General features: G+C 42.5%; 1 protein-coding gene across 1 annotated transcript in view; it reads right to left on the reverse strand.

Moving 5' to 3' along the window:
• Positions 1-1,653: 1,653 nt before the first annotated feature.
• Positions 1,654-12,870, reverse strand: part of gpr158b (G protein-coupled receptor 158b) — a 128,015-nt gene continuing 116,798 nt past the window's right edge. Inside the window, exons 9-13 of the mRNA XM_034103614.2 lie at positions 11,021-11,126; positions 6,928-7,074; positions 6,569-6,812; positions 4,532-5,088; positions 1,654-4,365 (exon numbers count right to left, since the gene is read on the reverse strand). Of these exons, the coding sequence (XP_033959505.1) occupies positions 3,391-4,365; positions 4,532-5,088; positions 6,569-6,812; positions 6,928-7,074; positions 11,021-11,126 (2,029 nt within the window). The 3' untranslated portion in view covers positions 1,654-3,390. The remainder of the gene's footprint in view (positions 4,366-4,531; positions 5,089-6,568; positions 6,813-6,927; positions 7,075-11,020; positions 11,127-12,870) is intronic.

The raw sequence follows: 12,870 nt of genomic DNA on the forward strand, positions 1-12,870 counted from the left end.
AATGCACTTTCACTATCCCACGTGTTTATGATGCGCCAGCGGACGTCATGAATGTGCGTCTGCTGCTGTGGTGGAACTATGGAAACTACAGTTTTCTATACAGCGGACTACAACATGGATGTTTAATAAGAACGAGGGACTACTGTGAACTCATCTAGAGACTCTGCACCGTGCTCTGATGCTGCTGCTTTATGCTTTATGGACGTGGACAACAGAGAAACATATTCTTCATGACCAAAGTTGGAATTGAACTAAAAAAGGAAAGTGAAACTTATGCTCGTCACCCTCTCCCTCCGGTCCACATTAATACCAATGATCCCAATACGTATGATTGTATGAACTAAAGATCTTAAAATCAATACAGATGTATTTATTATAAACGTTAGTCCTTAACATCTATCACCATTCAAACATCTTTTAAAAGTTGAACAAACTCCACACAGCTCAGTAAAGACTGTGAAATGTTGACTTTATTTGATAATTTCAGTAAAAACTAACGTTCATATTTCTCTTTTTGATTATAATACTGATGAACGTTCAAAACAAAGCACTTTGCCAACTTACCACCTATGTTTTAAAATGCTTAATAAGCACCGTAACTTTCATGATATCATTTCTCGGTCATAATCGGTTGTTTCCGTGAACGGCCGACTGTTGTGTGACGGCAAATGCTGCGACTGCAAGGCATTGTGGGGCAGCATTTTCGCTTCTCCTGTCGGTTAGGGAGGTCCAGTGGTTCCTAAGCTAAAGGAGGTTATAAAGGAAGTTTGAAACCTCCTTTCCTATAATTCTCATCATTCTAGAGAATTCGAACGGCACTTATCATGGCTGCCACTGAGGGACTTCCGGGTCATTTCACTCCTTTAGGAAGGTTCCTAAGCTAAATGGACTATTCGACTTCAGCCCTAGTGTTTATATATATCTATGATTTTATCATCATGCGCTAATGAGCAACTCTCATAGGAATGAATGAGGCCCCGCCTCCCACGCTGTATCCAGTTCCATGGGTGCGCCTCATCAAACAGCTGCAGCTGGAACCTGCAATCACACACACAACCAGACGGCACCCCACGCGGTTTGGAGGGGTCGTCACAGTGGGCAAGGGGCATTACCCCTGGACCACTTTGTTTCCCACTTCACGGCCCAAGTTGGGATCATAAAACGTAACGTGTGGTTAAGGTCAACATTAGGGCTACATTTGTAGATTGGTGTAGTCCAAGCAAGAGCGCATAGAGAATTAGGAAGTCAGGATGGGCAGATAGCAGTATAAAGTAGTAAAAATACTTCATTTAATAATCAGTGTATTGATTTTGTTAATGCCTGTGTGATTCACTGAGAGTAGAAGGCCTTTGTCCTACGGTCCATGATTGAATTAGCCTTGTCATCAGGTCAGCGTTATATAAATTATGATATATAAGAGAAGACACTCTGAAAGTCCTTTAGAGGAGGACTGTGTGCGCCTTTTTCTATTCTGAATGTAAAGAGTTTGATTCATCACTTCAAGTCTGTAACTTTTAAGAAAACTAGCAACTCGATATTTTCATTATCCACATGATGGCAATGTTGCATAGAGAGCAAAGTACATGCCAAGTGAACTGAAAAAAACACAATACTGAACAGACCAAAGCAATTTTATAGAAAGATTTAATCCATAATTGAGAACAGGGTATTTACTGTATGTACATGCAACACAATAAGAATGTAAAATATAAGTACTCCTGTGTCGATGATACACCATTTTGTAACTTTTTTTGGAGTCACATCATATAGTATAACTAGCATAAAATACATTTAGTGGACAAGTTACAACATTCCATTTCATACAGCCTAAAACCATCTGATAGAAAAAAACCCATGTGAGTGCAGGCTCATGTTTATTATTCATCAAGCCTTTTAATTTTACTTTATGAGCAAAACAAATGGTTATTTTACAAACTGTTCTTGATAAATACATGACAACATCTGACATCTATATTTGTAAATCCAATGTGCTCCATAGTCCTCTTTAAGTATTACATAACAATGTTTTTTTATGCCTTGTGGTGAATTTGAGTGTAACAATACTGCTGTATATTCACTGTCATGCACAGACAGCTTCAGAAGAAGACTGCGTTGTGTGTGTGACTGCGTTTCATTATTTGTCGCTGGTGGGTGGATGATCACGGGACAGAAAGGCGAACTGTTGTCGGAGATGATGTTAAAATAGTAAATTACTCATCTCCCGTTGGCAAGAAAGTGGCAAAAAATAGCTTTGGTCATGCATAGTCGTGGTTTAAGCAATTGAACATGTGCAAAGATTGGAAAGAAGGTGCATTCAGGCAGATGTTAAAATTGGCGACTAAGTGACAGTAATAATGCATTATTCACATTATCCACCCTTGTCGTGGTTTGGTTTTGTCCTTTAAAAACTCCATCACATTATTTTATACATGTGGAAATACTACCGCTTTCTTTAAAAGTGGCATCCAGGGCATGGATATCAAATAAACGGTAAATAACTATCAACATAAGGGAGAGGCTCATGGATATTTCATCACTGCGCAACTGTAACTGCAAGCCATTTGCAGTATGTATGTACATTATTGATGGCAATGCACATCATTTTGAAAGCATCAGGTATATAGGAGGAAAATACCATAAGCAACAACATCAAAAGTTCTCCAGTCATAGTTCAGTACAAGTTCTCCACTACATTTTTATTTTGTACAGTTATTGGATGCTTTACGGTTTGCCGCATGCAATGGTTGTTAGGGAACAACAATACTGTATATTGAGCAACTGAAATATACAGTTTTCCTCATTTAGAAATGAAGCTGAACTACAATCCTTTGTTATTCCCATGTTTCACTAATCAAACTGATAATTTTCGTTCCATGAATTATGCATTTGGCCTATAGCTAAGGCATCGCAGCTGTGTCTGGAGCTTTGGTCCTGCTTCACATATCCCATTTTATCCGTAGGTCTTTTTTCCCCTGTCGCCTGCTTGTTTCTTCATTAGCATCTGAGGCAGTGAGTCCCCACTGACATAGTGCGTAGCGTAGAATATCATCCGCGTAACAGATGAACTTCAATATTCGATAAGCCGATTATGTAAAGTTTTGGTGACAAATGATTGTCTGACCTGCTGGTATGTACAAGTATGATTCAAGTTTAAATTACCTTGATGTGATAAAACGTACACAATGTAAGTTTGCAAGCAAAAGTGCGGACAAAAAAAAGTGACTTCAAGGTTGCAATGAAACAACGAGATGTAATGCATTTAGCAAGTAGTTTGGATTCTTTTTTCGCTTAGGTTAACTTATCGAATTTTCAATTGATATCATTCTGTTGCTTTTTCCTCTGTGCTGTCAGTCTGTGAATACAAAAAAAATACAATCATTTCCCCAGTCATCACACCATCCCCTCAGGATCTGGCTCCTGAAAGTCCCATGGGCAAACATCCACCACCTTGGCCCCGCCGATGACCGCGGGTTTGGTACTACTACTCAAAGAGCTTTCTCTCTTCTTCTCTGGTGATTTTCTAGTCTGAGCAAAGCTGCTGAGTGAGGGCTCGATCTCCCGTGAGAAACCCTCCCCCCTCCTGATCTCCATCATCTCTGGGTCCCTTGTAGAACTCCTCCGCCGCTCAGAAACCGGCCCTCCGCACTCCGATGACTGGCTAACGCGTCTTCTCTCCGACGCCGGTTTGCTGGAGGAGCTCCGCCGTTCTCTGCTTTTCTCTCTTGCCTTTTCCTTCTCGGCTTTGTGGTTGGATGAGCAGGAGCCTTTCCGCTTCTTCTTGTGTGTGCTGGGGCTGTTGCAGGACTTCTCCTGCTTAGGTGAAGGTGGGCTGTTGTAGTCCCACGGGCAGATCTCTACCATCAGGGTTGGAGGCTGCAAAAGGCTTCCTGTGGACTTGGAGTGGTCTGAGTGGAGCCCCTTGGGTTTCCCATCAGTGGGTGTGACGCTTTTCTTGCGTGAGATCCTGTCTGGGGAGAGGGAATCTGAATCTCCTCCCATTATGGGCTGCTCATTGAACTCCCAGGGACAGACGTCGGGCTTCAGAGGGAGAGGTGATCTTGGTGGTCGTGTTTTCCGCGTTTCCTTGCCTTCCTCCCTTTCTCCTCCTTTATCTTTGGAGCGTCTTCTGTTGGAAGGGGAATACCCTGCTTTCTGCCTCTGATTGGACCGGCTACCTTTGGTGATCCCAGAGCTGCTGCTGCTGCCTCTCCGGCCTGCGGTGGTCTCGGGAGCAATGGAAACGTGTTTCTGGGTCTTAGCTTCAGTGGGAGTCTGAGCGTCTTCGGAATCCCAGGGACACACCTCAGACACGTCGTAGAGGTTCCGACCGGTCTCGGAGCAAATCGACGGCTGGCTGCCACTCACCTGTTAAAAGAAAAAAAGAAAATATTCAACAACTGCTGTTTTAATGAAAATATTGTAACATTTCCAAAAGTTCAAGCTATTCAAAAACTTAACCCAACACCCAATTGCTTGATTAAAACCTCTTTGTTCAAATAATATTTTTTGAAGATTCATAAATAAAGAGTACCTGTTGTTTCATGATGCCCATCTTCAGGGGGGACTTGGAGTACTCCACTGACTGGCTGATGATCATCTTGGAGTAATGCTCAGGGGTCTCATCCACCTCAGACAACATCCTGTCCTCCTGCCCCTTCAGACCTTTCTTACTGGCATCCTCCACGCTTTGCGTCTTGTTGGTCAGCCCCGGCATCTTTTCCTTGGCACTGGCAATCACACTCAGAGACTTCTGCATGATGGAGGTCCGAAGGTGGAGCGGTTTCCTCTCGTGGGTCAAGTTGTGGACGCTGGCTGATTTCCAGCACAGTGGAACGGACTCTGTGGACTCGGCTGGTTCCAGTCTTGGTGGGGTCATGGACGGTTCCAGCTGCTTTTTAGTATGTTTCCGGCCAATCAGGGAACCCAGTAGAGATCCTTCCCCACCACCTCCCACAGGAGTCATTTTGTCTCCTGCTATCGAGCCAGTTTGGCTTACGGTTTCTTCATCCTGGTCACAAACATGGTCATAGCTGTGCGACTTCTTCAAGCCAATGACTTTGTTCTTCAGGGAATCATCCCGAGATTTGCCTGAGGGGAGGTTAACAATGAAATGGCATCAAGGTGCGCAGATGTAGTGATCATGTATGAAGAAAAGCCCTTAGAAACAAATGAGGAAAATATATTCTGGTGACCTTGTTCTATGTCTGACCTTAAAGGTTTTCTCTCGTGTTTTTGTTCATAGATTAAACAAAAATATCTAGTAAGAGAAAGTACCCTGGCTAAACACAGAAGAAAAAAATAAAGAGCGTCTTAGACCATTGATAGTATCTGTGTTTTGAACCATTAAAAAAAGAATTGCAAAAAATGTGTATTTAAAGGCCCCATGTCATGCTTTTCCGGTTAATACCCGTCCCCTTGTGTGTTATTGTGACGAAGATAACTTTGTCACTATGGACTGACGGCTTCAGGCCTTGTATATTGCACATGTGTTTTTATTTTGAAAAGTGTTCCCCCTCCCGTTCTTTCTGTTACTCCTGATTATGTTCACCTGGTGCCCTGTGTTGTCTCCTCCCCCCCACACCTGTGTCTATTTGCTCCCCCCTCACCTGTGTCTTGTTGTGCTGATTAGTATGTAGGTATTTAGGCTCTGGGGTTTTGCTGTTTGGGGGAGAGTGTGCGTGAGATCCTTGTGGCGGCAGGCTGTGGTCAGGGAGAAACAGCAGGATTGAGGCTGTGTGTCAAGTGTTCCTGACTTAATAAATGCCCACACCGGGTTGTATTTTGAACGTTCTGCCTCTGCCTCCTTGCTTGGTCTGGCCGCTCAATTGTCAGCTTCACAGTTATGAAGGTTTTTATGCATGTAAACGGAGCCGCGCAGATGGGCCTGCTGCAGCCCCCTCAGCACCCCCCCTTTCCCGCGTCCATTTGCGATGTCTCGCTGTCTCGCAGCAAGCAGGAAACCACACCAGTAAGCCAGCTCACACGGTCAGCTCCTCGCAGCAGCGAGCCAGTGGGCGAGCTGACCAATCAGATCACACTGTGCTCACAGGGAGGGGTGGGCAGGAGCTCCAACAAGCCGTTTAGGACAGAGAGTGAATACACATACTATACAGAGATGCTGTATGAGAAACCAATGTGAGTTTTGGAAAATTGCACAATGTAAATCTATTCTAGTAGACCTCAACAATGAAATTATGATCACTATAAATGGCCATGTCATGGGACCTTTAAATTAAAAACATTAAAAGTTCAATGTTATTCAGTGTCTGTTCTACACTTTGGAAATATTCACAAAAATGAAGCACACACAATTTAACTTTACTGGTTTCTGGACAAATGCCTGCAAAACCATTCCCATATGCCTCAGCTCTACTTAGTAGCTCAGTCCAGTAGCAAGGTTTAGCCCGCTTACAAACCCTAACCCTAAACACTGGTATTTTGAACATACTGGTGTTCACAAGAAAACATTTTGACAGTAAGTAACCACATGTGGAAATGAAACCACCAATAATGGCTGAATTTCATTTTTGCTGCTTCAGTTTCATGGTACGGATAAAATGTGTCTTACCGTGGTGACTTGGTTCGAGTGGGTTTCTTCTCAAAGTGCTACGGTTGCTGCCGTGTTCACTGCCATCCTCGCGACTGCACTGCCGATGTATGTGCATGGTCTCAGGGATCTCTGTTATCCGCTTCATCAGGGTGCGACCCAGACCTTTCTTGGAGTTGCGCTTCTTCTGGAGGTGAGGGTTGTTGGCGAGCATCTTCTTACATTTGTAGACTTCCAGCTGCGCATAAAGCTTTTTCAGCTCATCCTGAAAATGGGAAGGGCCTGTAAATATTGGACATCTTTGGAATAATTTCATTTCTACAGTTGGATTTATATTTTCATATTCAATTTCCAGGTATGAACAACAAATGGTACTTTACCCGTATATCCTCCGGGTCCAAGCTGTGCTCACTCCAGGCCGAGGTGATGCTGTTGTTGAGGTAAGAGCCAGACCTTCCCATGTCCAGCTCCTCCTCGTAAGCCTCGGTGGCAATATCATCCCTGGCCTGAGTCCCTTTGGACAGAAACTAAGACAGATGGAGAGCAGGGTTGAATAATGACAACAGTGAGGCTGCTGGAAAGGTGTTAAATTGGAAATAAGGTTTCTCAAATTATATTACTCTGCCCTATAGGAAACCACTAATAAGATATAGAGTATAACAATATCTAAATGTTGGCTAAAGGGGTCAATGGTGGAGGGCTGAGTTGACCAAGGTTTTCCTGTAGCAAAATATTTATTGATATGGATGTTACATAATAAAAGTTACTTTCCTGCCCACATGGATTTAGTTAAACTTAAAGAGAACATGAGACGGCCCTTATTAAAATAACCAATGACCTCCTCATAGTCGCCGATTCAGGCCTCGTCAGCATCCTTATCCTCCTGGACATCTCCGCCGCATTCGACACAGTCTCCCACACTATCCTACTCAACCGCCTATCCGTCTACTTTGGCCTCTCTGGTACAGCCCTCTCCTGGTTCCATTCCTACCTCTCCAACAGGCAACAGTTTGTGACCATCGGAAAATCCACCTCTCCCCCAGCCCCTGTCAACCAAGGTGTGCCGCAAGGTTCTGTGCTCGGCCCCCTTCTATTTAACATCTACATGCTCCCCCTCGGTGAAATCATCCGCCAACATGGTCTCAACTTCCACTCCTATGCCGACGACACCCAACTCTACATCAGTACCAATCCATCATCCCAGCTACCCCCACTGTCACTTGTCAACTGCCTCTGCGACATCCAAGCCTGGATGTCAACAAATCTACTTAAACTCAACAATAACAAAACCGAGCTCATGGTTGTGGCCCCAAAAACACTTCTCCGGAAGGTTGGAGATCTGCTCCTCACCATCGATGGCGGCTCCAGCCACCCTTCCCCTGAGGTTTGCAGCCTGGGCATCACTCTGGACTCTAGCCTCACCTTCAACTCCCACACCAGGTCAACTGTCAAAACTGCATTTGTTCACCTACAAAACATCTCCAGACTCCGGCCCTCTCTCCCCGACCCCGTTGCAGAAATATTAATTCATACCTTAATCTCCTCTCGTCTGGACTACTGCAATGGAGTTCTGTTCGGGGTCACCAGCAAAGCCCTGGACAGGCTCCAGCACGTCCAGAACTCTGCAGCCAGGCTCCTCACCCGCACTAAGCCCTGGCAACACATCACCCCTACCCTCATCCACCTTCACTGGCTCCCGGTCAAGTCACGCATCCAGTACAAACTCCTCCTGCTAACTTACAAATCTCTCCACTCCCTAGCCCAGCGTTTCTCAAAGTGTGGGGCGCGCCCCACTGGTGGGGCGCAGATATGTGATAGGTGGGTCGCGGGGAAAAAAATAAAAAAATAATTTGTTTTAATTTTTTTAATCAAGTTATTTTTGGTAAAACTAATGACAAATATTACTAAAAACATATTTAAAAAAAAATATATAAAGAAAAATATAATTTGTTTTAATGTTTTTAAATATTATTTTGTAGAATATCTTAGGCCCTCAGAGACAGGCTCGCCACTGGTAAAAATCTCAGACACACACAACAGCGTTGCAGTCGGGAAGAAAAGCAATGTGGAGCGAGAGAGAGAGAGAGCAAGAGAGAGAGCACACCTTTATCTATTTAATAAAGTTGTAAAAAATAAAGTAAGAAATCATTCCAATGTGTACTATAGGACAGTACAACGTTTAAAAGGGGAGGGATTATTCAAATATGCATAAATAAAAAGAAAGAATGCTAACTAGGTAACATAAGATAAGAATAAACAAGTTTAAATGATTTGTTGTGATCATATTCTAAAGATGTTTGGATTATTGAAAAGTATACAGCTCCCTTTCATCTGAGTGTTGAGAGCTGTATCCATACATTCATGTTGGGCTCAAAGTAGGGCTGCTCGATTATGGCAAAAATCATAATCTCGATTATTTGGGTCAATAATTGATATCACGATTATTAAAAACGATTAACCATTTACTTTGAAAAACATCAATTTATTGAAGAAAATAATTAGAAAAGTATGTTTTTAACAGTTGATTACCCTGAACTTTAAGTATAATTCAACTGAAAAACCTATTTAAAAAAAAAAAAAAAAAAAAACGTTTTATTTCGATTACTGTCCATCTCTGACCACCTTCAGCCCTACACCCCCTCTCGTCACCTGCGGTCCTCCGACAAAGGGCTGCTCTCCATCCAGCGCTCCAAGCTGAAAACATTTGGCCACAGAGCCTTCAGTGTCGCAGCCCCCACCCTTTGGAATTCTCTCCCCTCTGCAATCAGGAATGCAGACTGTCTGGACACCTTCAAAAAACACCTCAAACACCATCTGTTCACTCAGGCCTTTGGCCTCAACTAATATACAGTACCCAGCAACCTGTTCCTGTTTGGTTTTCTTCAGCCTATGTATCTGTATGATTATTATTACTTTTTGTTTGTTACTTCCCATTGTAAAGCGTCCTTGGGTTTCGTGAAAGGCGCCATATAAATTTAAATTATTATTATTATTATGAACTGCAGAATATAGAACACAAACATGTGGGTAGTATCCGACAGGCAGTGTAAGAAAAAATAATCTGTTCTTTTGGAAATTATAGCATCTGGAAACGTTCTTGTTGAAACCAAAAATACTAGTAAGAGCCTGAAGATTAAAATAATAGGCCTCCTTTAACAAAAGTTGACCTCCATCTTGTTTACTGTTGGAGATGTTTCTTCTTAAGATCTGAACTCATTTTTAATAAAAGCTGAGATAATTATGTTGATTTAAAAATGTTCTTGCGTTTTTGTATTTAATCCAACACACTTGCGAAATTGAGTATTAAAATATTTAAATGTATTCAGCTCAGTTTTTGCAGGCACTAATATCATCATTACTTGGGTTCCAAGTGGTGAGGTTGCATTTTTTACAAACATTTAGAAGAGAGGAAAATCTTTTCTCTATTCATTGCCAACTGTTTCATCTGGATTAAACAACAAATCTGTCTATACAGAGTACCAAATAGTTAGCCCAGATTCAGGAACAGACGCTGTGAGATTAACATCCTCCCATTGTGCTTAATTATCCCAGCGTACTCAACTGACTTGCACTTCTAAAGTGCCTAATTTAGAAAGAATGAAGGAACAGAGAGCGCTGATGGTGTGTGGCATTCCTTACACAGCAGGAGAATTAAATGTTTTCCATCAGACTTGAGAGATTGAACATAAAGACACCCGCGAGGGTGCTCAGCTAAATCTCAGTAACCACTAACGCAGTTGGAATGAGTTTAAGGTAATGGTACCAAATGTGCCTCTGTGCATCTGTATGTGTTTCTAGATGGCTAATATCAAATGAACTTGAGATGATTAATGGACTGTTGTATACACAAGCTATTACGGCCGTAGAGGAAAACCCTCTGTACACCAGTCACCAACCTCCATTACAATTTTTCAAATAATGCTCTTTTAAGAATGAAAAGTTAGACTTCATGCATGCAGCACTATTTAGTTATATCTGTCGGATTAATGTTGGGAAGTAAAAAGTACAATATACGCCTAAAGGTCTCCTATTATGCTATTTGTAGGCATATATTATGGGTTAGCTCTGAGTGTTAGCGATGCTTGCTAATGTAAACAAAGACCATATTACTTCCAAAACACATAGCTCATTGTTTCTGATAGCGACATTTCTGATAGGGCCGTGGGTGTAAAGCCAGCCCACATTTCCGATATTTCGTCATATCGGACGCAAATCTGGATCAGCTCTGTTGTACCCCCGTTTTTAGAGATTTGGGTACGGAGGAAAAGAGAGAGGGTTTTGTTTTCTGACACTTTGTGAGTTCCCTTACACACCGGGAACACATATTTATGTATAGAAAACATCAAAAGTGCATTTTACATGATAGGGGACCTTTAAGTAAAGTACATGTACATCAAACTTGTATTGCTTACTCAGTTCCAACCACTGACTGACATTGTTGCCTAATAACTGACACGGTTGACGGAGTGTTACCTTCGGCACGAGCAGCAAGCCCAGAGTCACAGTCACAGTAAGATGAGTGTGAGCGAAAATCAACATGAGCATCCAGTCAGGGTGAAGCCCGGGCACCAGAGTGAACCTGCAGAAAAAACAAAAAAATGTTGAGCAGTTGGTTTGTCTGTTTTGTAAGCTCTGACAGAAACACAGACCTTTAAATCAGCCTTAGAGCTTTATGCTCTCGCCTGGCAACCAAACTGTCTGACTTGGTAAAGACTTCCACAAGCAAAACCATCACAGGCTTAATGTGAGACATTCACACACGTTTGCACACCGAATCACCTGAAGAAACCTTTAAAGCTTTATTTCATTAAATAGTTACAAGTTAGTTTGACCATCCAGCATTTAGCCTCTTGGTTGAGATGTTGACAGTTTATACATTATATTTTGAAATGTAAACGAACAAGCTGCAACCTCCTGAGGCCTGTACGACGAAGCCGGATTTTCGTTTAGCGGGCTAACTTCAGGAGAAACTCGGGGTTTCCGGTCATACGACGCTGGTTCTCTTTTTAGCTTGCTATATCTCCATGGTAACTTATGCTGTGCGGCTAACCTGCTCCGGAGCAGGGGGGTATACTACGAAGCAGGATTTTCGTTTAGCAAGATAACTTCTGGGATTTCCAGTACTACGAAGCTGGTTCACTTTTTAGCGGGCTAGATCTCCATGGTGACTTATCCTGGAACCTAGTCTGTGCTCCGAAGCAGGATAGGTTCCAGGATAAGAGATCAACTCAGCGAAAGCACCACGCCTGCTGACCAATCAGAGCTCAGTGTGCGGAGGAAATAGTTCCTGCAACGGCAGTTTAAACTGCCGTTGCAGGAAAGACGGCCGGCCAAAATCACCGACTGTGTGAACGTGAAAATGAATAGAACATCACCTCCCATCTTCAGAGCAATCTGACTATTATAACTATTATACTATTATGTTAAGAAAGCTTAATTAAATATCTGCCACAACATAAGTATCCGGATCAAAGTAACATTACGTTGCCTACAGTCCGCGGCACTGTGAGTGCAGACGTCGATGTGTCCCATTATCATTCATATCATATCACATCATATCACATCATAATGTATCATATATTTCCTTATCTGAGTCAGCTGAGCCGTATCTGGCCGTGCAACACTCACAGTGTCACATACTGTATGCAGAAGTATTATTTTAAGCAACACATTAAATTGACGAAACACTCGAGTCAAATGTAATTAAAGTCAGATCGTGTCTTAGACGGGGCAGTGATATCATAAACCTGTTAATGTACGCATTCAAACACTTTTTCTTTTACCAGCTGTATTCACCTTGCAGGTGCAGCTCAGCAGCTATGTGGCTTTTATCCTGGATGAAGTGTTTAAGTCATGGATGTTTAAAGTTTAACGTCTTCATATGTCTAATATTATAGTTTATTTTTCATTCAGGAAGTATGACGCGCTGCGCTGTCAGTACGCTTGTCCATGTTTGCTCCAAATACCACCCCGTTCATGTGAACGCGCACCTAACTAGATAGGACACGGCTGGCTTGAGCGCGTATGTTTTGGATTAGGCCAACCGGCTAACTCAAACATATCCAGGTTATGTTGAACCGGCTTCGTCGTACAGGCCTCTGGTCTAAAAAATGTAGCCAATGCGGATGTTCCTAAAGCCTGCAATATTTAAACAGCCAGCATCTCCACTGGTTGCAAAACTAAAGTCTAGATTGTCAGATTTCTTACTTGATTTATTCCGGCAGAGAACATTTAACTAATGTGTTAATGATCTCAATTGATAGATTTAGGTCATTTTCAAGAAAGTATTATCTTAGTTTTGTAGATAATGGTCCTATTTAAAG

Source organism: Pseudochaenichthys georgianus, chromosome 17, assembly GCF_902827115.2.
Source record: "Pseudochaenichthys georgianus chromosome 17, fPseGeo1.2, whole genome shotgun sequence".
NCBI classification, from domain to species: Eukaryota; Metazoa; Chordata; class Actinopteri; order Perciformes; family Channichthyidae; genus Pseudochaenichthys; species Pseudochaenichthys georgianus.